Source organism: Crocuta crocuta, unplaced genomic scaffold, assembly GCF_008692635.1.
Source record: "Crocuta crocuta isolate KB4526 unplaced genomic scaffold, BGI_CrCroc_1.0 scaffold830, whole genome shotgun sequence".
Classification (NCBI taxonomy): domain Eukaryota; kingdom Metazoa; phylum Chordata; class Mammalia; order Carnivora; family Hyaenidae; genus Crocuta; species Crocuta crocuta.
Genome location: NW_027531513.1, coordinates 776,338 through 803,842, shown reverse-complemented (window position 1 = coordinate 803,842; position 27,505 = coordinate 776,338). Strand labels below are relative to the sequence as shown.

Sequence of the window (27,505 nt, the reverse complement as noted above, 5' to 3'; positions counted from 1 at the left end):
AATTATGGACTATTTTTAATTTTGTAAAGACAAAGTTCAAGTTCTCATGGGCACACTTCCACTACTTGTCTTTTCTTTCTCTCTCCTTCCCTTTGATCTTTTTTTCCCGTTTGATCTTATTTATTGTTAGGGACATTGTGGCCCATAAAGTTTAGTGGAAAATGAGAAAATTAAGAGAATAAAAGATTTGTGTAGAATCAGTGTATCTGGACTAGAGTTTTGAAGCTACCATATGTAATGTGTATGCTCATTTATTTACTGTATGGTTTTGTTTCCCTGCTTATAAAATGAGAGTAAAGTACCTATCTAGTTTTTATTTGACTGAGAGTAAAATGAGATGCCTATGAAAGTAACTCATTCCTTTTAAGCATAATATATACTTAAAATTTATATGTGGTAAAGTTTATCCTTTTTAGTATATAGTACTATGAGTTTTGATGTATGCAGTGATAGTCAAGAAACAGGACAGGCCCATCACCCTCCCACCAAATTCCATCATGCTGCCTAATTTTTTTTTTTTGTGCTGCCTATTTTTAACCCTCCCACCAAATTCCATCATGCTGCCTAATTTTTTTTTTTTAATTTTTTAAATGTTGATTTATTTTTGGCAGAGAGAGACACACACACAGAGTCCCATTGGGAAAGAGACAGAGAGAGGGAGACACAGAATCCAAAGCAGGCTCCAGGCTCTGAGCTGTCAGCACAGAGCCAGATGTGGGGCTTTCCAAATTTTTTCTTATGGTCGACTTCAAGTTTCATAGTGTTGAAAATATTCATGATTTGATCTCAGTCCTTTTGTACTTGTTGAGGGCTGATTTGTGGCTCAGTGTGTGATCTCTTTTGGAGCATGTTCCTTGTGCACTCGAGAAAAATGTATTCTGTTGCTTCTGGTTGAAATGTTTTGAATAACTATTAAGTCCATCTGGTTAAGTGTGTCATTCAAAGCTATTGTTTCCTTGTTGATTTTTCTATTTAGACAATCTGTCTATTGCTGTAAGTAGGGTGTTAAAATCCCCTACTATTATTGTGTTATTATTGATGAGTTTCTTTATGTTTGTCATTAACTGATTTATGTATTTGGATGTTTTCAAGTTGGGGGCATAAGTATTTATTTTTTAATACTTATTTTTGTGTGAGAGAGAGAGACAGAGAGAGAGAAAGTGTGAGCTGCAGAGGGTCTGAGAGAGATGGAAACACAGAATCTGAAGCAGCCTCCAGGCTCTGAGCTGTCAGCACAATACCCCGTGAGGGACTTGAACTCTCGAGTAGTGGGATCATGACCTGAGCCAGAGTCAGCTGCTTAACTGACTGAGCCACTCAGGTGCCCCAGGGGCATAAATATTTAAAATCATTAGCTCTTCTTGATGAATAGACCTCCTAATTATTATACAACGCCCTTCCTCATTTCTGTATGAGGAATGTTACAGGAACGCCCTGTAACATTTCTCGTTACAGTCTTTGGTTTAAAATCTAGTTTGTCTGATACAACTATAGCTACTCTGGCTTTCTTTTGTCGTCCATTAGCATTACAGGTGGTTCTCCATTCCCTTACTTTCAATCTGCAGGTATCTTTAGGTCTAAAATGACTCTCTTGTAGGCAGCACATAGGTGGATCTTATTTTTTTTTTTATCCATTCTGATACCCTATGTATTTTGATTGCAGTATTTAGTCCATTTACATTCAGAGTGATTATTGAAAGATAGGAATTTAGTGCCATTGTGTTTTGTGGAGTTGGTGTTTCTGATAATGATCTTTGGTCCTTTTCTAGTCCTGTTGCTTTTGGTCTTTTTTTCTCCATTCAGATTTCCCCTTAAAATTTCTTGCAGGGCTGGTTTAGTGGTCATGAACTCCTGTAGTTTTTGTCTGACAAACTCTTTGTCTCTCCTTGTAGTCTGAATGACAGTCTCGCTGGATAAAGAATTCTTTCTTGGCTGCCAATTTTTCCCTTTCAGCACATTGAATATATTCTGCCACTCCTCTCTGCCCTGCCAAGTTTCTGGGGACACGTCTGCTGCGAACCTGATGTGTCTTCCCTTGAAGATTAAGGACTTATTCTTCCTTGTTGCTTTCAGGATTCTTTCCTTGTGTATGTATTTTGTGAATTTAACCATGATATGCCTTGGTGATGGTCAGCTTTTGTTGAATTTAATGGCAGTTCTGTGTACTTCTTGGATTTTGATGTCTGTGTGTCCTTCAGATTAGGGAAGTTTTCAGCTGTAATTTATTTGAATAAACCTACCCCCTTTTCTCTATCCTCATTACTGGGACTCTCTATGATACAAATGTTATTCCATTTTAAGTCTACCTGAGTGATCTATTACCTTTCTTTTCTTTCTCACTTTTCAGCTTTATTATTTTCCATAATTTTATCTTTTCTGTCACTGGTTGCTCCTCTGCTTTGTCCATCCTCATTTTTATTGCCTCTCTTTGGGTTTGTATCTTGGTTCTAACATTTTTAGTTTTAGCCTGACGAGATTATAGTTCTTTTATCTGCAGGAAGGGATTCTCTAGTGTCTTCTATGTTTTTTTTCAAGCCTAGCTAGTATCCTTATAATTGTTGTTTTAAATGGTAGTTCAGACATCTTATATGTGTACTGATTAAATAGTTGGCCTGGAGATGTATTTCGTGTTCATTCTTTTGGGCTGAATTTCTCCATCTCGTCTTTTTGTCCAGAAAAGAAAAGAAGGTGAAAGAAACAAAAAAACAAGCAAAAAAACTCCCGAAAACGAGATCCTGGGTGTGTTTTGGTCTGCTTGTTAGAAGAATCTAGATTCAGGGGCACCTGGGTGGCTCGGCTGGTTAAGTATCTGACTCTTGGTTTGGGCTCAGGTCGTGATCTCACAGTTTGTGAGTTCAGTCCCCATGTTGGGCTCCGTGTTGAGGTGTGGAGCCTGCTTGGGGTTCTGTGTGTCCTTTCCTCTCTGCTTTTCCTCCACTCATATGTTCTGTCTCTCAAAACATGTTCTGTCTCTCTCAAAAATAAGTAAACATTAAAAAAAAATCTTAAAAAAATTAAAATACGAATCTAGTTCAAAATAAATAAATAAATGAAATGAAAATAAAAAACATAAGCATATAAAAATAAAGAAAAAATAACAAAAAATTAAAGAAGGAATTAAAAAGAGAAACAGAAAAACATAAACATTTAAGAATAAAAGTAAAAAGGAAGCTGGATCCTATTTCCCCTAGAGCTGAGGTTTTGCAGCACTCTGATCAGACTTGGTAGGAGCTAGTTGTTTGTGCTGGTCTTTCGGGGGAGGAGACTGTTGCACTGAATTTCAGGCAAGTTCACCTGCATCTTCAGGGCACAGGGGGTTGGGGCTTGGTATAAATGGCTCTGGTCTCCACTAGGTGGTGCTGTTTTTCTCACAGAAGGCTTTCTGACAGTTTGGATGACAATGGTAGTGCCTCGTTCTATACTGGAGCTGAAAGTTCCTACCCACCACTTTTCACAGAACCCTCACAGAAGAGCAGTTAGTCACCCCTCTTGTGTCCCCAGTTTCCGTCAGAACACTGCATCACCTTGCCTATGTCCAAGGTTTTGTTTTGATTTATTTTTTAATCTCTGGCACATGACTAAATTTGGAAACTACAAATTTTAGGGCCTCCAGGAGCGTGGAACCTTGCTGTTCCTCTGGCAGAGGGTTTTGCAGTGCTTTTGAATGTTTGCCTGCTGTGCAAAGAAAGTGGTTATGTGACCTGCAGCGGTTGGGAGTTTATGGAAAACAGCAGGAAGTCAGCATCCCAGCCTGCTGGCCTCAGCTGGAGTCCCTGCTCTGTGCCTGGGAACAGTGCAGCACTTGGCACCACCCTTCTTGAGATCTAGGGGATGCTCAGTCCACGCTGTCACTCCTGGGACTCCACCCCACTTCACCAGCCTAGCACCATCTAGCTTAGGGTCCTCCAACCTCCTACCTCCTACCTCTGCCATCTTAACTCCTCCCCTCAAGATCACTTAATAAATTTAGTTATTATGTCTCTTTAGCCTCCTGTAAATAGGAACGGATTTTTCACTCTTTAACTTTTACAATTTTAACTTTTTTTAAAAAATATAGTTTATTGTCAGGTTGGTTTCCATATAACACCCAGTGCTCATCCCAACAAGTGCCCTCCTCCATGCCCATCACCAACTTTTTTTTAAAAACATTTTTGAAGAGTTTAGGTCATTTTGTTCATTGTTTTTCAGTTTGAGTTTGTCTGATTTTTTTTTTCTTGATAGTGTTCTGGTTATGCATTTCTAGCAGGAATATCAAAGAAATGAAATGATATCTTAGTGTATCTTATTAGGAAGAATATGACCCATTGCTGGTACTGTTAATTATAATAAAGTATTTTGAACATGTGAAATGTATCTTTATGAAGATGTTTCACAGAAACCTTGCCGTAACATCATTTGATTTCTTAGAGGAGAGATTGCTTTTTATATGTTTTTTTTTCACATGCACATTTAACCTACTCTGGATATTGTGTATATAACTATATAATAACCTTTCATTGTGGCCTAGCCATGTGCAGTCTCTATTGGAGTGAGTTGCTGTCTGTAAGAAATCTACCATACAGGGGTACCTGGGTGGCTCAATCGGTTAAGCGTCTGACTTCAGCTCACGCCATGATCTCAATCCTTCCTGAGTTTGAGCCCCATCTCTGGGGCTGTCATCTCTGGGCTGTCAGCCCAGAGCCTGGAGCCTGCTTTGGATTCAGTGTCTCCCTCTCTCTCTGCCCCTCCCCCACTCACATTCCATCTCCCTCTCAAAAATAAATAAACATTAAAAAATAAAAAAAAAAAGAAGTCTGTCATATAGAGGAGTGAACAAATTAATTAAGTTCTGTAAAAGAGATAGAAGTAAAGTGTTCAAGATATTAAAAGAAAGCAATACAGGTCACGTTGGGATAAAAGGGGAAGATGTGTGTTGCAACTGGATTAACAGTAACTACATTTATTGAGCAGAGTGTTGTATCCCAAACCCTGTATCAGGTGTTTTATATGAATTAGCTAATTTAATTTTTACCATGATTCTCCAAGATATGTACTATTATTATATCTGCTTTTATGCAGATGAAGAAGACATAAAAACACTGTATTTAGGATCAGAAGAGCTAGCCGTATCTGAGTCTTGATCCTGCTATTGTCTGCATATGGGTTAGAAGAACAGTTTCTGAATTGATTTGATGAACTGTTAATAGATGTTCATTGACAAAAGTGTTCCTGATCAACCTGTGCTTGGGAAATACCATGTACTATATCCCCCCATGTAGGCAAATTAAAAAACAACAACACATTTGTTCTGTAGTTTAATGTGTCTGTCCAAAGAGAAGTATCTGTTGCACTCTGACATCCCATCTTAATGTCTTCATAGCTCTTCTCACTGACTGCATTTACTGTATTATTTGCCTTTTTGTTAATTGGCTGTCCTCTCCATGAGAGCAGGCATGTTTTTATGTCGTTCACTGTGGTAACTTCCAAACTCAGATCAGGCCTGGTGTATGGTGGCAGTTAGTAAATTGTTAGGGGAATGAAAATCTCTCTCGCTCCTTTTATAAAACAGCACTTGTTTTAACTTTAACCCAGAGTTTTGCAATGTATTTGACCATAATATTCCTTTTCTTTGTGGAACACTTAGAAAAATCTCAAAGAACATTAACGTTCCATGGAACTGTTTGAGAAATGCTGGTTTGGTCATTTAGTTTACACTTTCAAAATATTTCATTTAGTTTACACTTTCATAAATATAACGGTTTATGAAATTCAGTATTGTGCCTACTTATAAGTATTTGGAGAAAATTAGAGATGCAGAGTTTTTAGTGACTTCTATTTTAGGATATAGTTAACTTAGAATTTTTTATGTTAATGAAAGAACAGTTGCTAAGAATTCAAAACAGTGAATAACTTCATATCTCTTATTTTTAGTAATGGGTTTTATTTAGTTTCTTTGGCAGCATACTGACTATTCTAATTATGTTTTGTATTGTCTAATGCAAAAAATAATTGGACTTACTCAGGAGGTTAACCCGAGGAGATATAGTACATGTGGTACTTTTATGTATTCAAGTACATTGTCAATTGTTATTAGGTCCTTGTTTGGAAGTAAGAATATTTCTTTAGAAAGGAAAGGTAGAGCTTTAACTTTTGCAGAAACAACAGTCAAAGAACAGACATTGGACTCTTTAGTTATGTGATCTATGCTCCCATGTCTTCTTGCCCCATAAATATGATAATCTTGAGCAACCTGCTTTGCTTACCTGTATCTACCTCTTTCAAATAACCATAGTGATCCATGTTTCAATCTATAATGGAAGAGATTTTTTTATTAAAACAAAATGTAGGACACTTCAAGGTTTACAACAAACTATAGATGTTAATGTTCTGATGAGGAACAGTGGCTGGACCAGCTGAATAAAGTGAGGAAGGGGGGAACTGCCCACCCAGTGTAGCTTCCTTCACCATCTGTAGATTTGTCTTCCAAAACTGTTCTTTGCTGTAACTTTGAAATATGTTGTCTTCTAGCTCCAGGGGAAGCTATATTGTCAGGCACGTTGTAGTACCTGTTCTGATGGCCCGTTTACCACCTAGACTGTTGCTGGAAGCTGTAAATATAAATCTGGAGGATCAAGGGATAGGAAATGAATATACAACTACAGAAACTTGGGAGGTGACAGGGGCGCCTGGGTGGCTTAGTTGGTTAAGCGTCCGACTTTCCCTTAGGTCATGATCTCGCGGTTTGTGGGTTCAAGTCCCGTGTCGGGCTCTGTGCTGACTGCCAGCTCAGAGCTTGGAGCCTGTTTCAGAGTCTGTATCTCCCTCTCTCTGACCCTCGCCTGTTCACGCTGTCTCTCTCTATCCTAGAAATAAATAAAAATATTTAAAAAAAAAAACAAAAACAAAAAAAACTTGGGAGGTGACTGGAAAAGTCATTGATGTCAGTGACGTTTGAGTGTGACTGAAGGCTAAATATAGAATGCAAATTTACTCCTCCACTGTTTATAATGAGGACATTTTTCTCTAAACACAAGTCCCCATGATTTTATAAAAATGAGTTCGAAAGGGAACTTTTCAGTTTGATAGCAGTAAGAATCAAAATGAGAAAACCTCACATGAAAGGGGAAATTCAGGAAGTTTCTCCTTATCTTTCCATGTGTCATTGAACATTTTTTGCTAACATGCAGTTTAAAGTTTATAATTTATTAAATCTTCTCCCTTAAGTTATTTTCTTTACCCTTGTCTTCTCTCCCCACCCCCTTTCCTCTTGCCTCATAAATGTATACATAGTAAATATTCTAAGGATAGATTTGTCAGACTGCTTTGAGAATAAGAATATCCTTACTTATAAATATAGTAGATTCTAACTGAAAACCCAGCTAATTATATAGCACATAGGTTTTCTCTTTATTTTGCTATATATAAAGCAACAGTGATGAATTGGAGTCTCAAATCCAATCCAAAGTGACTTCACAGAACAAGTTTTATGGGAACCGCACAGCATGCAGTTTTGGCTTTTGATTGATTGTTTTCCATTTTTTGTTCTTCTTTGTCTCTGCTTATTCTGTGTAACCTTCAATGTTAAACATAGCAGGAGCGCTTAATAAGAACAAAGCGTTTTATAAAGACTGTTATGTGAGGCTGCGTATTTCAATATTTAACTCTGAAACGTGTCACGCTTTAAGCTCATGTGGCATATTCTTTAACCCTGACTCTGCTGATATATTCCAGAATTGAACAAACCACAGCATATTTCACTTTTCACTAGTATTGTCATGAATCAGTGATCATTGGTAGGACTAATTTTTGGGGGGCTAACAATTTTGAGGTTTATAATTTGTATGTTTAATATATATTAAACATTATCTTTGGGTTCTTAGATTTCTCAATGGAAAGATTACTATTCAGGGATTGTAATGCAACCATTTTTACCTGAGGGCAATTCTTGAAAATGTGAGTTTAAGTTTTCCCAGATCAAAAGTATCGTGTTCACCAAAAGGCATTTGTAAAAATGTTAAGTTCATGTTCTGTTAACTTTCTTACTCTTCTGTGTTTTAAGACAATATCTTTTGTGAGAGAGGGAGACACAGAATCCGAAACAGGCTTCAGGCTCTGAGCTAGCTGTCAGCACAGAGCCCGTTGCGGGGCTCGAACCCACGAACCCTGAGATCATGACCTCCGCCAAAGTCGGATGCTTAACCAACTGAGCCACCCAGGCACCCCGATTCTAACTTTTAAAGACAAGGAAATTGTTATCCTTACATTGTCCCCATATAACTTTTTTCCCCTCTCTTCAGTTCCCATCTTTGTTGGTTATATCAGAGTTGCATGTTAATGAAAGTAACATTTTATATTCTGTTCTGTTATGGTTCATTTCTTCATTTAATTTTATTCTTAGTTCTGTGGTTAAATAGCTTAGAAATGTATCACCAATTACTTTGCCATGGCTTTCCTAGCCTTACTTGGCTAAGTAAATTCTTCCTTTAATAGGGTCCTCTAAAAGGAAACATGGAAATAATGTTCCTTGAGTTTTGCAGGTTCATAATTGAATAATGGTTTGTATTTGGCCAGGAGTTTGATTAGATGTATAATCTTTGGGTCATACTTTCTTTAAGAAGTTTTTAAATAGTAATCTATTATGTTCTAGAGTTGAAGTTGGAGGCCAACCTAATTTTCTTTCTTTCTTTTTGGGGGGGGGGGTGACAGTATTTTTGCATGTTGGTTCTATATTATTTTTTTTCCTGAGGCATGGTGTGCCCTTTCAATAGATTTATTTATATTTATTTAGTAATTTCTACACCCAATATGGAGCTTGAACCCACGATTCAGAGATTGAGTCGCACACTCTTCTGACTGAATCAGCCAGGGACCCCTTCAAATATAATTTAGATGTTCTTTATTTTTGGTAATTCTGTTTGGAATTACATCTTTAAATATTTGTCTGTTCTATTAGTATGATGGTTTTCCTGGCCTCCAATTATTCATATGTTGGATATTCCATCTGTTTTTATATCTATTCCCTCTCGAATCCTCATTTAAAATTTTTTAACTTTATTTTTCTTTTTTTTTAAATCCCCTGTGTTCATTTTCACATGTTTATTCTCTATAGTGTTTCTTCCAGTTTCAACTGCATTTCTATGATTGATTTTTTCCAAGTTTATATTACATAATTTCTTATCATCTAGCCATCTTTTACTTTAACTCCTATATATTAGTGATATGCCTTTTTTCCTTAAGTTAACTTTTTTTCTTTTTTAAGTTTATAGCAAAAGGTTTAGTTATAATTTTCATTACTTGGTGGCAGTATTTTTATGATAAGAGGGGTTTTTTGGGGGGTCTAATAGTTTTTCCTGTAATTCTCTCTCCCTTTTTTGGTAACTTCATATGGATTTTTGTTTGTTCCTTTGTGATAACTTATCTAGAAATGTTAGTTTTTGTGTGATCAGTTACTTTCAGGAGATTTTAATAAAAAGGAGCTAGAGCCACATTTCAGACTAGCTGGTTTTCCCTTTGACTGAGGGGTTTTGGTCATTGAGTTCATTTAGCTATTATTTTTTACCAGTCAGTGGATGTAGGCATCTGTGGGATTTTGCAATGCAGCTTTCCTTCGGTGGACGCAGAGACAGACTACTGTTGCAAATATAGTTTCTTTGTATGATTCCATGTTAGGCCAGGATCTTCTGACTCTTGAACTTCTGCTGGATCCAGAGCTGCTCTGCTGTTAGTTCATGAATTCTATCCCTCTGCTGGGAATTTATGTTTTGCAACTCAGAGGAGCCTCTTACCTTTGAAGAGTTTACTTTGTAGCTCTTTCTGGAAGATGTGCAGCTGAGACATCTTCTCTCCCTTTCCTGCCTTAAGCACCCAAGATTAACCGCCTTTCTTTCAAAAGCTTTCATACTATTTTTGGTCTGCAGTTTCAGCTAGATCCCAGTTTTGCTAAAAATGGAGAGTGTATTTATGTTTCTTATTTTCTCTGCTGATTTTTAGACTAATTGCCTTTGGATGCTTTCTAAGAAGAGTGAAGGAATGCTTTCTAAGAAGAATAAGGGAAATTTATGGTCCAGTATTAAAATTGACAGTCCATATTAATTTTTAAAGTAAAACAAAAATTCTCGATTTCAGTATTTTGCAGTAATGTAATATTCTAGCATATGGTAGAAACAGACCTAGGAGGACTACCCTGCAACCCGCGTCCCACCCATACAGTGCAATCTCTGTTCTCTTTCGATACCATTGACTAATGCTAAAGTGTCAGTTTGTTGATATAAAGTACTCAAGCCACTGCTTCTTTTCTCAGAGAAGTCTCATATTAAGAAAAATGTCAGCTGAACTAAACAGTATGCTTAGGGACATAATTGATTCACATTCTGCTCAAAACTTACCTGGTTGAGGATTGGGAACAAACAGTTTGCATATTGAGTATCACTGCTGTGCGTTATGCATGTGTGGCTGTCAATTTATTGACTTCATACATAGTTAATACAATTGTCTCTTCGTTCTTCATGCTTATCATTGCCCTTGACCAACTAATTGTATATGGTCTTCACTGGTTAGTATGACTGAAATAGAAGTGCTGTTTCTATATAAATAGAAGTTCTTGGGATGAAGGATAGTTTGCCATATACTTTTTCTCTGATAGGAACTCTTTAATGAGTTATTTCTGTAAGCCATAACATGAGCTCATACTTACAGAGGTGGTTCTTATAAGGAGAATACTGTTATATGAATGTTAAAAAAAAATATGTGAATTGGATACTTACAGAAGGTGGTAGAATTCAGTATTCTGGCTCTAGAAGATGTGATTTTAGGGGTATGCTCTCTAAGTCACATCTTTGTCTTGATTGTGTTGCTAAGGAGACATGGAAGAATTATCAATATATAATAAGATGGTAGAATTTTAGGTTTTTGTCTAATACTTTCATGTGGTTGAGGGTTGTGTTTTTCTGTATATGGACCTAAATGTCAAACTGGCCATTAGAATTCTGTCATTCTGTGAGAAACTATGAGACATGTCAGTGGCAACATTAGAGTTAGATTGGAGTGTTGACCACAACTTTTTGTTATGTTCCTAACATGATGGATTTTGCCCTTGAGGTCATGGTTTTTCCCATTAGTGTATATCTTTAAGCTTGTTAGTCATTGGACAGACATGAGAAACTTGGTAAGAAAGAAGTGTAACTTTATGATAATAATGAAGTTACATTTTTTTCTAAAGGTTTCTAAATATTTAAATTTTTTTCTAAATATCAATAAAATACTACATTTCAGACTAAAGATTCATGGTCAAGACACATGGGATTCTATCTATTCTGTTTCAAACAATATGCATTTGATCTTGGTGGGAAAGTCTTACTTTATAACCATTCTGATTATAAACTTTAATTATGAAATAAATAACTGTGGGCAGTCCCACTTACCTAGTGAGGTTCTTGAAAAAATTCTGCGTCCTTGCCAGTCACATTACCGAAGTGAATTATTTCAAGAATGTCACTGATTGTAACTAATGTTTGTTATTATTGGAGTTAGTATAGTATTTTAATACTTCTGCTGTCTTGAGTATAGATAAAGCCTTGGAAAAACATCAACTCTGAAGTCATATAGAATAAATTAGCTATTAAAAAAAAAGAAAAAGAAAATTCCTTTGTCACTGCAATCTAATTTCTTTCCTAGTGCCACCAGATGTCAGTGTAACCACAGGACCAGAATAATACTGCAGTAGATAAATCGTTTTTGAATGTTTTAAATGTATAAAACAAGTTTTATGCATATTAGATGTACAATAGGAGTATTATTTTATTATTGAATTGGATAGAAAAATGAAGTGCATAATGGAGAATAGAGTAGATGTAGAACTTAAAAAGAGTAGATACAGTTAAAAATACATATATAAATCAAACGTTCTAATAGAATGGCTAGGTGAATCTCTGCCGCCTCAGAAATCACCATCCTCCTGCTATTCAAGAGAAGATGGACAGCTTGTGGTTGAACTGTCCACTTCAGCCTCGCTGACCGCGATGTTTCTCAGTAGAATTATTGTCAAAATCTGAGGTTTAAACCGAACGAATATATTTCTTGCTTATAAATTTAAAACTCAGTTCACTGTGATTTGCCCTTGGTATACAGTAGTTCCTAGAATAATTACATTAGGCATTTTTCCAAAAGAATATTCAGTAGGATATTTACATTTTAAAAAGTTCCTCTTTTAAAAATCTGTCCTTTAATGAATGCTGTATTGAATGGTGATCATTATTTACTATTAGGAATTGACTTTCTAGTTAGAAATGTATAGATCTGCCGTTATTTGTCACAAATGAGAATCCTGTGTTGATTTTGTGCCTTCCCGAAGTCTTCATCTGGGGCTTTGGACTTCACTTAATGTACCCCATGCCTCAACTAAATTGTGATTTTGGTTTGAAGTTTTATATGGGTCAAAGACTTTTTTCAGTTTCTTGATTTCTTCTTTTCAAAAGTATTTTGTTACTCAGGATGTTTTCCCAGGTTATACTCCTTCCCAACCCCCCCAGATTGTTTCTTTTGATTTCTTTTTCCCTTTAATTTAGAAAATGGAGAAACTTATTTCTTCAACAATATAAACTGTCTCCCTAGAAAGTATTGGAATTGTTATCCTTGTTTTCTTAGACTTTTACTCTTCAGGCTTCTGCAGCACTATAACATAACCTCTAGTGGGAGGGACGCTGTCCCTGCCCTCACAGCTCCTGGTTTTCTTTTTTCCAGTCTCAGCTGGAGTCTTATAGACCATTCCTGTTTGTATGGAAGGGAGGAAAGCCATTCTCCCATATCTCTATGTGTCCCAGACACTTTGAGCTCTGCTTTCCAAACTGAGGTGTTTTATTTCATCCTTATTTTTTATCCTTGGGCTCTGATCTCTGTTGAATGCCAGTGTAATACCAGATCATTATGATTCTGCTTTCTTTCTCTCTGTGGGAACCACAGTACTTTTGTACGTTCTAGAATTACTCATTTCCTTTCTGTCCTTGAACAGTTAACCCCACGCCATAGGAGCCACAACTGGTGGCCTGGCCTCCTGTGTCCATTGCCAGTTAGTTATCTTAGAGAGATGTGCTTAGTTTTCTAGATTAAATTATAATAGTTTAGTTGAATTCTAATGTCTAGACCAATGCTGTCCCATAGAACTTGGAAATGTCGTATATCTACCTTTCCAGTATGATAATCACTAGTTATGTGTGGCTCTTGAGCACTTCATCTGTGTCTAGTTTGATTGAGGTACTCAAATTTTAATAATTTAATTTTAATTAAATTAAAAATTTTAANGTTTTGTGAGTTGTTTCCTTTGCCGTGCAGAAGCTTTTAATCTTGATGAGGTCCCAATCATTTATTTTTGCTCTTGATTCCTTTGCTTTGAGGGATGTGTCAAGTAAGAGGTTGCTGCGGTAGAGGTCAAAGAGGTTGTTTCCTGCTTTCTCCTCTAGGGTTTTGATGGTTTCCCGTCTCACATTCAGGTCCTTTATCCATTTTGAGTTAAACTTTAAATTTATCTTAAATCCAGTATAGTTAACCTACAGTGTTATATTAGTTTCAGGTGTATAATATAGTGATTCAACAATTCTATGCATTACTATATTGCTCATCATGCTAAGTGTACTCCTTAATTCCCATCCCCAAATTGGCTCATTCTCCTCACCCACCTCCCCTCTAGTAACCATCAGTTTGTTCTCTATAGTTAAGTGTCTGGTTTTTTTTCTCTCTCTCTCTTTTTCTTTGTTCATTTGTTTCCTAAATTCCACATGTGAGTGAAATCGTATGGTTTTTGTCTTTCTTTACTTACTTATTTCACTTAGCATTATACTGTCTAGATTCATCCATGTTGTTGCAAATGGAAAGATTTCATTTCTTTATGTCTGAGTACTATTCCATTGTATATAAGTAAGAGTGTTTAGTTAGATTTTTATTCAGGTATGTTTTAAATTCACATTTGTGCACATTAGGAATATTTCAGAATGTTTTAGGAATTCTCATTTGAAATTCTCTTCAAAATTTGTGGCAGTCTTAAGTATAGAGAAAATTATAATCGCCATGTCCCTGACACTGAACTTCATTAGTTTTTAGGGTAAATCTTACTTTGGTTATAGGTCTATTCACTGTCTCCACTCCATTAATTTGAAGGAAAATCCCATTCATCGTATAATTTATTTATTTATTTATTTTAAAATGTTTTTAATTTATTTCTAGGAGAGAGAGAGAGCGTGAGCAGGGGAGGGTCAGAGAGAGAGGGAGTCACAGATTGAAACAGTCTCCAGGCTCTGAGCTGGCAGTCAGCACAGAGCCTGACGTGGGGCTCGAACCCACGAACCGTGAGATCATGACCTAAGCAAAAGTTGGACGCTTAACCGACTAAGCCACCCAGGCGCCCCAATCATCATATAATTTAACACATAAGTATTTACATGTGTATCTGCAAAAGTTAAAGTTGTTTATTTAAAGAGCAACCACAATGCTATTATTGCTTTCAAAGCTAACAGTAATTCATCAGTATCAGCTATCCAACTGGTGTTCAAATTTCCCTTATTGTCATATATATGTTTATGTATATTTTTCACATTGTTGAAATCAAGATCCAAATTAAGGTCTCTGTATTATAATTATTTTATTTGTCCCTTATTTATTTTAGTATAGTGTTCAGCATTTCTACCTCATGTATTGTTTGCTACCTGCTCAATGATTTTAGAACAAAATCTTGGATGGAAAAGTGGCTACCAATCATAAACATCTGCCAGGAATGCTAATGGTGTTCTAAAAGGACATGATAACATTTGCAAGAGTTAATTTTCCTTGTTCTCCAGACGCCATTGTGTGCGTTACTGATGCTCATGTGAGCACATACTACTTGAAGATTCTGATTGAAGATTTGTTGGTACATACATGGTAAAATATGATACTAAAGGATACCAGGGGACTTAGTACTTAGTACTTACTGCTGAAATGTCTGGTCCTAGTTATTTGCACTCATGAAGTAGTTTCTTTCCCCTCCTCCTTCCTTTCTTCCTCCTCTTTCTTACTCAAAATATAGGATATGTTTCATGTATATGGCCATGCTAGTATCAGGTAGAAATTTGGTTTATTTGTCAGTATCCACAAACCACTGTTTCTCTGCTCAGAATCATTTGAACTGTGGAAATGCTTCTAAATCAAAGAAAGATGATATTACCACCTTGTTCAGGAAGAGAAACAAATTTTAGTTTAGTGCCTATGCTGCAGAGAAATACATAGGTATGGTTTAATAATAACATTCTCTCAAGTAAGTAATTCTCCAGCCTTACCATAATGATTAAGTTACTGGAGTATTTTGCAAGAAAACGTTAATAGGCTTCTGGAATATGATTGATGGTGACAGTAAACACATACACATGTTATGAATTACATTCCAAATTTAGGTGTATAGAAATTAATTTCCAATTCAGACTTTGCTGGGATAAGATCATGGACAAAATTTGAAAATCTTTGAACTGAGTGTTCACTTTGAAATGACTGTAGGGCTTTTTTGTTGTTGTTGTTGGATGGGAAGGAAGATATTTGAGTTGTGGTCACTGGTGACTATTGAATGCAAAGTCAGTGAGTATTTATAACCCCAATATGGCCAGGCAGAAAGTGTGCAGTTTGTTGTCTTGGAATTTAAATCTTTCTGGATTTGTTATTGTCAGTAGCTGCACCCTACTCTTACTGAGACATGAGAGAATGAATAAATGATACTAATTAAACAGTCTAAGATCTTAAAGTGTGTTTAGAGTTAGTGAAAACCTGAACAGGAAATAGAAGGACAGGAAAGATCATAAAGGTTCTATGTTAACAGCTTCTGCCTCCCTTATAGGCCCAGTTGTGTTTTTTGGAAGAGACGAAAATCTGGCAAATGAATGGCTGATTGTACAGATTGTGTCCATGGAAAGCTAGAAGATTATGGGCTTTGGACTCCTTTTTTGAGGATAAGAAAATAGTATGTATGTTTGTAAGACTGGCTGACAAGATCTATATAGTTGAGGAAGAGGAAAGGTAAAGGTGTTTATTTAAACCAATAAAACTGGTCATAGGTAATTATTATGGAGGAAGTAAATTGGATGATAAAGCTCACTGGGACCAGAAGGTAGATTATAAGTGCTGATGCCTAGAGAACATTAGGAACTACTGAGGAAAGTAAAAGACAGTCTAAAGGGACAGCTACTGCTTTGCTTTAGCCCAGTGTTGCCTATTTCAAGGCCCTTCAAATATGGATATCTGGGGTTTTTTTTAATGTGAAATTTCCCAGTGTTTGAATGTTGCCTCAACTATAAAACAAAGCAAAAGAATAAAACCAAATAAAACTTTGTGGACTAAATAAAACATGTGGGGATAGAATCCAACTGATAAAAGTTTTCAGTTCATGACCCTCCACAGAATATATTTATTTGCTGTTTACAGAACAGAAACTAATGGATAGATGAAGACATACTTTTTTATCCCCTAAAAGATGACTTAAGAGGTCTGGCTTTTTCTACACATAGAGATATCTTTGATCATAATGAGGAAGCAGGAGTGTGTTCCAGACATTTGAATCATCTTTCTGTCCCTTCAGTGTTGTTTCACGAATTCCATAGCCTTCTCTATATGGTTCTTACTCTAGGCTGCAATATAGAATCTGAAATCTTCTTATAGGGAAATGATGTAAAAAGGTTGAGTCATCACACACATATTATATAGGAATTTCTGTCTTAGGGTATTGAAATGTGGTTTTGAATTGTTCTTTGGGTCGAAATTCTGTTTAAAGGCAAATACTAAAATGAGCTTGAAGATTGTGGCCTTGAACAACAACAGCAGAGGTGTCATCTTGTGATGAAAAATTTGGAGACTTTGGAATATGCCAGCCTCCAAAATACTACTGTACAAATTTTTGAAATACCATTATCTAGTTGAAAAAAAATTGTTAATAGTGAGATAGAATAATAGATATATGCTGAAAAGAAGATATCCATATTAACAGCATAGATGCCACAAATACTGTTTTTTCTATTTTTACTTACTATATAAACAATAACAGATTTTAAGAAAGAGAAATTGTCCCTTATCCTACACATTTGTATCTTTAAGAATTCCCTGTGATTTCTTATGGGTTGGTATTTTATGTAATCGATACAGAAATTTACATAGACATTTTATAATTTAAAGAGGCACTTTATATATTTTTTAAACTTTAAAAAAATTGATTTTATTTTATTTTATTATTTTTTTTTACAAATAGTTTATTGTCAAGTTGGTTTCCATATAACACCCAGTGCTCATCCCCACAAGTGCCCTCCTCCATGCCCATCTCCCCCCTCCCTCACCCCACACCCATCAGTCCTCAGTTTGTTCTCAGCATTCAAGAGTCTTTTATGGTTTGCCTCCCTCCCTCTCTCCCACCATTTCCCCCCTTCTTCTCCCCCATGGTCCTCCGTTAAGTTCCTCCTAATCCTCCTATACGTGCAAACATATGATATTTGTCCTTCTCTGCCTGACTTATTTCGCTCAGCATAACACCCTCAAGGTCCATCCATGTTGCTACACATGGCCAGATTTCATTGTTTCTCATTGCCATGTAGTATTCCATGGTATAGATAAACCACATCTTCTTGATCCATTCATCTGTTGATGGACACTTAGGCTCTTTCCATGTTTTAGCTATTGTGGAGAGTGCTGCTATGAACATTGGGGTACATGTGCTCCTATGCCTCAGCATTTCTGTATCCCTTGGGTAAATTCCTAGCAGTGCTATTGCTGGGTCATAGGGGAGTTCTATTGTTAATTTTTTGAGGAACCTCCACACTGTTTTCCAGAGGGGCTGTACCAGTTTACATTCCCACCAACAGTGTAGGAGGGTGCCCGTTTCTCCACATCCTTGCCAGCATCTAGAGTCTTCTGATTTGCTCATTTTAGCCACTCTGACTGGCGTGAGGTGGTATCTCAGTGTGGTTTTGATGTGTATTTCCCTGATGAGGAGGGATGCTGAGCATCGTTTCATGTGTCTGTTGGCCATCTGGATGTCTTCTTTGGAGAAGTGTCTGTTCATATCTTCTGCTCATTTCTTCGCTGGGTTGTTTGTTTTTTGTGTGTGGAATTTGGTGAGTTCCTTATAGATTTTGGATATTAACCCTTTATCTGATATGTCATTTGCAACTATCTTTTCCCATTCTGTTGGTTGCCTATTAGTTTTATGGATTGTTTCCTTTGCTGAGGCACTTTATATTTTATATAATACATCATATATCCAATTTACATTTTTCCTTAATCTGTATTTTTTTTTTACATTTCAATCCTATCTTAATGGTTATAGTTCTAGGTATTAGTCTACTGAAGGTATTAACATAGTTGTTTAGCCTTTTTATTTTATTACTAGTCACTTCATGTTTGGAAAATAACTATGAAAGTTTTCCTCATGACAAATTATCAGTTGAAGGAGTACTAAATAAAAAATAAGCATTTTATTACACTTTCATATTAACCTTATTAAATCATGAAAAAGGACACCGTATGCATAACATTTGTCTATTTAAAAAATATTACCATGTTTATATATTTTCCCATGTCTGTTTATTACTTGGACTTTTTTTAATATAAATTTGTCTATTCTTGTCACTTATCTGTAAGTTTCTTCATGTTTTCCTTCTTGATTTATGAATTCTTTATATTAAGCTCATTTTTGAGTTTGAAAATTATTATTTTCCTGTGCACTTATTTCCCCTTATGTTTTACTTTGTGATTGTGTCTGTGGCAGTAAGGTTTAGAATGTTTTTCTGCTAAAATCTGAGAATTGTGCAATTCTGATTTTCTTATTTTTTGATTATTGTGTGGTGAAAAGTTTGGATCTAAATTCATTTTTTTCCTTTCAAACCTGCTAATCTTGTTAATCTGACATCTCTTACTAAATCCCCTCTTCCCCCAGTGGTTCATATTTTAATTAATGCTGATGAGCCAAAGAGTTCTGATAACTATATTCAAGGTGACTATTTTCCTTTGAAATAAGCAAGGAAAGTACTTTGGGAAAAAAGTGAGAGGAGAGGTAACTAAAGGAAAGACGTGTTGTTTTGAAAGTTCTCAGCCTCCACTAAGAGCAAAAGGCTTAAATTAATAAGACTTAAATTAAAGCTTCCAAACAAATATCAAATCCAGGGCATGACCAAGAAAACACGATGCAGAAATGAAGTCTCCAGTATGATTGTAAAGTATTTTGTTAAAGTCCGTGTGTGATAAGGGTCAGGCAAAAGGTCTCCAAAGACTTTAGGGTGTGATTTATGGGCACACCCAGTCAGACAGTGGGGCTTTAAGAAGGGTAGGGATGTTGCTCCTCAGCAGAAAAGCCCAGGGCAGAGAAGGGCTTATCTTATCTCAGAGAGCTTCGTGAGTATGGTTTTATCTATTTAAAGAGAACCCTAAGAATATTCACAGAAGACCCACAAAGTTTTAAAAAGAGATGCATTGATAGAAACATTCTGGCTTGAACCAGAGGTAAACTGAAAGTACAAAATGTAGAGACTGTCGGCTACAGGAGACCCTGCACTCATTCCCCATTCTTTCCCCCGCCCCCCACCCCAGCCCTGGCAACTATGAAGCTACTCTGTGTCTATGGAATTAATTATTCTCAACATCTCATACAATCACACAATATGTGGCCTTTTACATCCAACTTTTTTCACTTAGCATGAAGTTTTCAAGGTTCATGTTGTAGCATATATCAGTACCTCCTTCCTTTTTATGGCTTAATACTCAAAAGTGCGGAAGTACCACATTTTATTTCTCCATTCTTCACTTGATGAACCTTTGGCTTTCTACTTTTTGGCTATTAAGAATAATCCTGTTGTAATCATTTGTATAAAAGATTTTGTGTAGATGTATGTATGTTTTCTAGTTTGTTTTGTGGAAATTTCCAGGAGTGGAGTAGCTGGGTCATGATAACCCTGTGTTTAAGTTTTTGGGGAACTCTGGACTTACAAAAGGGGCTAGACCATTTTACATCCCCACCAGCAATGGAGGTTGGTTGCAGTTTCTCCACATCCTTATGAGTACTTGTCTTTCTTTTTTGATTATAGCCATTCTAATGGGTGTGAAGTGGCATCTAATGGTTTTGATTTGCATCCCCCTCATGTCTAATGATGTTGATCATCTTTTTATATGTTTACAGGTTATTGTTTAAATTTTGATTATAGCAATAAAAGAGCTTGTTATGTGACTATCTCTTTTAATTTATAAGTTACAAGTAAATACTTCTCTAGACTTTATTACTTCCATTTTAACATCAGTCATGTGCAGGCTTATCTTTCCTGTGTAATAGCAAAGATCTGTTTTTCACCTCAAGAATCCTGCTTAGTTTCAACCTTTAGTATCTTTTTCCCCTTTGCTCATTTCTATTCTTTAAGAATTTGTGATGATGTGTTTCTCTTTGAGTGACCAGTCAATATAAAGATTCTTCTATTTTCTGTGTCCTAGCAAATATTTACCGAGTGGCTTTTATGTCAGACGCTTTGCTAAGTGCTGAGGATATATAGTAGTGAAGAAGTCTTATGATCTTATGGGGAAGATTAGAAGATCTTATGGGGAATTTAGAATAAACAGGTATACATGCGAATTATAATTGCAATCTCATGTAAGTGATAGGAATAGGACATTATGATAGAAAGAAATGGGGGATCTGCTTTAGTTGATCTGGTCAGTGAACATTTTTCTTAGTTGTGGCATTCTGAAAGCGTGGAAAGAACCATTGAAAAAAGATAAAAGGTGTGTGGCCAGAACACATGGAGGAGGGGCTAGGCTGTGCTCACAAGCAAGGCTGAAGAGAGAGCTGTTTTCCTTTGAGTAGTTCTAGCTGAAAATTCATGGTTTCCTCAAAACATAAACACACACAAACAAATCAGTCAACCAATTAATTAACACTTCTGGCCATGCCCTACAAAATTTGGCTTCTTCCTATCTCTCTGGCCTTCTTTCCTCTCCCTGTCTTACATGTCAGCCCATCGGTGGTCCTGCTCTTCTCCAGCTTACCCTTTGCTCCCTCATGGCCTTTAAGCTTTTTGTTTCTTCTCTTTGGAGTATTCCTCCTCCATCTGTTTGCGTGACTTACTGCTTCTTATGTTGTCAATTCTGTTTAGCTGGTTTTGTTTCAGAGATGACCTGTCTCCTGTTTTCTTTCTTTCTTTCTTTTTTAATGTTTTTATTTATTTCTGAGAGAGAGAGAGACAGCATGAGCAGGGGAGGGGCAGAGAGAGAGGGACACACAGAATCCGAAATAGGCTCCAGGCTCTGAGCTGGCAGTCAGCACAGAGCCCGACGCGGGGCTCGAACCCACGAACCACGAGATCATGACCTAAGCGAAAGTCGGACGCTTAACCGACTAAGCCACCCAGGTGCCCCTGTTTTCCTTTTTTTTTAAAAAAAAATTCATTTACTGACATATAACCTCCAGCTTGTTTAGGTTTGGTTTTATGTTAGACTGTGTCTGTGGAGAGCTTAAGGTCTTTCCCAACTGCTTGTAATTTGGCAGGATTCTCACTTCCCAACTTCTGCCTCCTTCCTGATCTTGTCAGGGCTTATTTTCGGCTTTGTTAGAGCAGGTCCAGAATAGGCCTTACTCTCAGACTTAGTTTTTACTTCCAGGGCTCTGCTTTTTGGCTGTCGATGAGGTATCCTGTTGTTTTACCACCATGACTGGCCAGAACTCCTCGGATTTCCATTGCCTCCCGTACTGTTTGATCGCCAGTTATTCCTGTTCCATTCTTAATCCTTCCGCAGTTCTGTGAGTTTTGTCTTGCCTTGGGCATGTGCAGCCTAGACCACAGCTGAGGATTCTTAGAGAACTTTCACAGCAGGACCTCTCCTTTGCCCAGATCCCTTTTCTCTGGGGTCTTGTACCACAAATGTCAACCGTTTAAACTCTAATCTATGCCTCCTTAGCTCAGTGGATTGCTGATCTTCTCTGCTTGGACTGTTTCCTTTCTTGGAGTACCTTTTCCTCAACCTTACCTGTGCCCTGCTTGGCCTTCATCTCACTGCACCACAATTAAGGAACATCCCCAGGCAGAGAGCTGAGGTGGTCTTGGGGCTCACCTCATGAGTTTTCCGTCTCTCAGGGATCACAATGTTCTGCCTGTTGTTTAATGCCAGAGAAAGTTGACTTCCATATTTGTTCACTTGTATAATAGTTGGTGGCAGGAAGGCTAGTTTATCTTTTTTTTTTTTAAATGTTTTTATTTATTTCTAGGAGAGAGAGAGAGAGACAGCGTGAGCAGGGGAGGGTCAGAGAGAGAGGGAGTCACAGACTGAAACAAGCTCCAGGCTCTGAGCTGGCAGTCAGTGCAGAGCCCGACGCGGGGCTCGAACCCACGAACCGCGAGATCATGACCTGAGGGAAAGTCGGACGCTTAACCGACTAAGCCACCCAGGCGCCCCAGGAAGGCTAGTTTAGTACCAGTTTTGTTGTCCTATCCCAAAGTGTAATTCTGAAGCCTATTTAGTTTTGAAAGAGATGTGTTCTTAAAAAGAGAAAATCTTGTTTTCTTTTAGATTTTGTTTTTTCCCCCATTCATCCAGGCAACAATTTATTATTTCCTGTCTTCTGTCTGCATTTGGCACTAGGCATATAAGCAGAATGAAACAGTTTCTTTCCTTAAGGACCATACGTTCTTAGTGGATTAGGAGGCCAGCAAATAGGGAGTTCAAATCTGTTTCTTTTTTCTTATATAAACTTTTATTGAAGCATAACATATGTTGATACCTCATGGCACCACCTTCCGTCCTCAGTTTGGTAACTTGTTAAATAAAGAAAAATAAGTTAATTCCTTTTTTACAAAGGAGAGACTTCAGGAGTAGATGTAAGTTCTGAGTGTACTTTTTTTTTTTTAAGGTTTCCTTTTTTCAATGTTTATTTATTTATTTTGAGAGAGAGAGAGTGAGCTAGCAGGGGAGGAGCAGAGAGAGAGGGAGTCCCAAGTGGGCTCTTCTGCACACTATCAGCGTAGACTTGTTCCCACAAACTGAGATCATGATGAGCTGAAATCAAGAGTCAGTCACCAAGCCACCCAGGCGCCCCTCTAAGTACAGTTTTCTGAACCACTGTTTCTTAAATATTAATCATTAAATTTGTTTTATTTTGGAATAGTGAGAGTGATAAAAATACTCCATATATTGGTTTCACTCTGCCATTGGGAACTGTTTTCACTAGAGATGCAGACATCATATTTTAACGTGCTTGTGATGTTAAAAACAATATTTCTGTCTCTGTACTATAGTGTCTTTAATAATAAAAAAATTTTTTGACTTTCATATTTATAAGGTCAGCCTAACTCATGAAAAACAAACATCTTTTTACCCTGCTTCATACATCTCTGATGAAAACCTGATAATCTTCAACTCAGGAACTGGCTATAGAATGATTTTTATCAGTACTGATAATGATATATGAATTGGATATGAAACTGATTTTCTTCCTTTTTTCTTTTGACCTCCTCCCAAAATAGATTGACTTTAGATTGATTATAGAAAAATAACTTCACTAGAAAAACTGTTGTTCTTTCCTTGACAAAATACCCTTGAATGTTGAGTTTGAAATAAGATATGTTACATTTCTTCTACAGTGGTACTATCTCAACCATTGTGGTTTCTGAACCACACGTTTCTAAAACTTCCCAGGATAAGAGAATTGTTAACTAAAAAGCTTCTGACAGTCCTTAGTGGGGGAACTAGGTTTGGTATAAATTCAGTATGCAAAATTAAGAGTATCAGTGGCATGTTACTTATCTTCAGTAATAATGAGTACATTTATCATTTTTTGCTTTCTACTTTCAAGTATTTTATCTTTCCTGTTTTATGTTAGCATTTTTCAAATGTGGCTCTTCCTTTAAAAGTCTAGCACCTTTCTAATTTTTGACTGGGAGTTGTTGATTTTCACTTCCTACCTGCAAGTATAATAGAAGGAATAAATATATACTTGAAATGAAATAAAACATTCATACTTGGTTTTCAAACCTCCTTTCTCATTACCAAGCACATGAAGTCAGATATACCTATCACATCTGACCTTTCTGATACTGATATTTCTCCAAACTGATAATTCCAAGTCCTCACATGTACATCAGTCACAGCATGCCTTATTTGCTAATGGTGTATGTGTGTGTGTACTTATTTTATTAAATTCTGTATACCTCTGTTCTGGCGTTCTCGTTCTTTGTTGTTGTTGTTTTTCCATTATTTCCTCCAGAATCAATGACATCGTCAATGCACAGTTTTGTTTTGTGGTAGATGACATTCTGGAAAGTTTAGTCCCACTCATTTGTCCTACCAACCTAGTAACATTATACCTGTGTTCTTCCTCACAAGATAAGATTTGTAAATTATTTTATGTACCTGATGTTAGGCAACACTTAGCTTGGGATAATGTTAAATTAGATATGTAAAAGAAAATAGAATACTTTGGTGGAATTAGTAAAAGGATGCATGATTTTTAGGAACCTATAGGTATGCAAGCTATTCTTCAAAGTATCTTCTGTAGCAGCAACTTGGGAGCCATTAAGTAATACACATTTCTCTAAAAATACTCCAGGTTATCTGGGGTTTCCTTTTCAAACAAGCAACGTTTTACCATATTTTCATTGGTTGATTCAAACGCATCATTTAACAATGATTGTTAATGATGGTAAAAAGTACCTAAGATGCAGAACTTGCAATATTGCTTTTTCAGTTAGGCAGTGACTATTGTCATTTGTGGTCAAGTGGTAAAGACAGCCATCCTTTCAATCCCTTTGTGACTATTTCTTCAGACTGCTATTTCTTCTGACCTGTTTCTCCTGATCTCTCTCCCAAATGCATTTTAACTAAATAGAAACATTGTCTTTATTAGCAGAGAGAATAAATGTTTGCCTCTTATTTCCATTTTCTCTGTATCTTTTAAATGTTTCTGAAAATAATTTTGTTCACAGAAAGGACGTATACGTTAATAGGTTTGGGCTAAGACAACTGTGATAAATGTTGTGGGATTGCATAGGGAGTATGTGTTTTGATTTCTTGATAGGAATGATCACAGCATTGTGAGTTCCAGGGTGAATAAGTGATGAGAACATCACCAAAGTGCCCAGTCCTACAAACCTTTGTACTGACAATAATTGTTTTGACTGTTGCATTCGCAGCTGTTGAAAATGGACATATAGATGTGTTAAGGCTGTTGTTTCGATATGGAGCAAATGTTAATGGATCCCATTCTATGTGTGGATGGAACGCTTTGCATCAGGCTACTTTTCAGGTAACCTCTGAATTTATTATTTCATTTCCATGTAAATTATGTGTTTTACCCTTTTAAAATGACAGTTCTATACAGTTTTTGCTTCCTACTTGCCTGTGATTTATGATGGTTAGTCCAGTACAGAAAAGGCAGTCTAAATGCTAATGATCATTCTGAATAAGCCAACTGCTCTGGTAGTTCCAGCAGCTTTGGGCGTCAGGGGTTTTCTGAGTTTTTCATATGTTGATGGCATAGTTAAGAGACCAGACTATTTAGGATATAAATTAATAAGGAGCAGTGATTTACTTTATTTACAGCAGTGTGTTTAGAAACCATAGTAACTCCTTAGTGCTTGGGCTAGTAAGCTAGTTTTGCAGGCTTTAAAAGGAATATAATTCTTAGAGATCAAGATTTCATCTGTTTAATGGGCTAGCTAAATGTATAGAATAATCTGATTGTTTAATACCTCTTTCCCATTCAACAATACATTAAAAAAAAAGTTTTCCTTTAGTGAGGATGAAAAAACCCTAAAACGTAGCAGTAAGGAAAGAGATACCTTCTATTTTTGTTTTCTCCTGTTTAAAATATGAATCTGTGCTTTAGGAAAATGCTGAGATCATAAAATTGCTCCTTAAGAAAGGAGCAAACAAGGAATTCCAGGACGACTTTGGAATCACACCTTTATTTGTGGCTGCTCAGTATGGCAAGCTAGAAAGCTTGAGCATACTTATTTCATCGGGTAAGGTGAATCCATTAGCCTTTGCGCTGTTAAGATCTTCAATTTTAACTGTGTATTTTCCTAGGAAGTACAGTTCTTGACCAGATATAAATCAGGGTGTGCAATTTATGGTTTTATGTTAGTGGTAAATAATAGTACATACAAGTTGATTGATATGCCTGGTTACTAAGTGTCTATTACTAACATAATGGGATGCACAGCTACTAATTTATCTGAGGAGGAACATAATGATCTATCACAAAAGCAGGTTTATTGGCAAGTTGAATGATAGGGCTGTTCTTTCTTATTGGGGACCTGAGCATTTCCAACTTTCTAGGGCACAAGACTATATAAGCTTAATTAATTTATTAGATAGCTATTTTCTGTACTAAGGTTTTGAGTTGTATGTTTTGATAGATTGTGTGATTATTTAAACGGGCTTATTTGAAAGCATGTTTACTGTTTATTATGTTAATAGCAACATAACCCTGCTAAGGGCTTCTCTGTGACGATCATTACACATTCAGCATTGCCAGAAGAGATGGTGTTGAGGTGGCATTCTTATCCTGTATGACATTTCTGTGACCAGAAACCTGTGTTATGTAAGGGACTTTAGATTCCTCCAAACACTGTGTGTGCACTCACAGTACTAACCTGATGAAGCATGGATAGTGAATAGCAGAAGGGAAATACACCAGATTTGCTGCTAGGCAAAAAGTTTTTTTAAATACTTAGGCTTCTTAGATTTGTCTATAATACCTAGGCTTTTTTTTCTTTTTTCTTTTATGTTTTATTTATTTCTAGGGGAGAGAGAGAGAGAGAGAGACAGCGTGAGCAGGGGAGGGTCAGAGAGAGAGGGAGTCACAGACTGAAACAGGCTCCAGGCTCTGAGCTGGCAGTCAGCACAGAGCCCGACGCGGGGCTCGAACCTACGAACCGCGAGACCATGACCTAAGCGAAAGTCGGACGCTTAACCGACTAAGCCACCCAAGCACCCCAATACCTAGGCTTTTAATAAATTGCCTCCAAATATACAAAACAAAAGTTTATTTCGACAGCAAAGCACATGTTTTTAAACATCCACTCTTCTTACAGACCTCTAAATGCACAAGTTGTAGTCTGGAGCAAAGAACACATGAAGTGCCAAATTAAGATATTTGTTACAAATATTGAGTCTCCAAAATTATTTATTTAAACATGTACTTTTTTAGATTAAGAATCCCAGGCCCTGAGTGTTTGGCAAGTGCCTTGCCAAACATCTAGAAAGTATTTCCTGGCAGAATGAGGGCTTGGAAGCAGGCCTTCTCATGTGACTTCCTCGTTTCCTCTTCTTTTATGTTGAGTCTTCCTGAGGCTGTCCTAATTCATTTTATGGCCTCCAGTTCCAATGTAACTTCCAATTACAGTGTGTAACTAATATTAAAAATAAAATAGAGTAGATTAAACAGCACCTTAATGACTGTTTCCTCATGCCGAGTCTGGCTCCCAGAATGCTAAGCACCTGTTCTGTTTTGCTTTGTTCTTAAATTCTATGCACCTGTTTTGTTTTGCTTTGT

The 27,505-nt window shown here is 36.7% G+C and overlaps 1 protein-coding gene across 2 annotated transcripts in view; it reads left to right on the top strand.

The window, feature by feature from the left end:
* ASB3 (ankyrin repeat and SOCS box containing 3) overlaps positions 1–27,505 on the top strand; it is a 117,120-nt gene that overhangs the window by 48,713 nt on the left and 40,902 nt on the right. For both annotated transcript variants that reach the window (XM_077772356.1, XM_077772355.1), the window contains exons 4-5: positions 25,140–25,252; positions 25,835–25,970. In XM_077772356.1, coding sequence (XP_077628482.1) covers positions 25,140–25,252; positions 25,835–25,970 — 249 coding nt within the window. The remainder of the gene's footprint in view (positions 1–25,139; positions 25,253–25,834; positions 25,971–27,505) is intronic.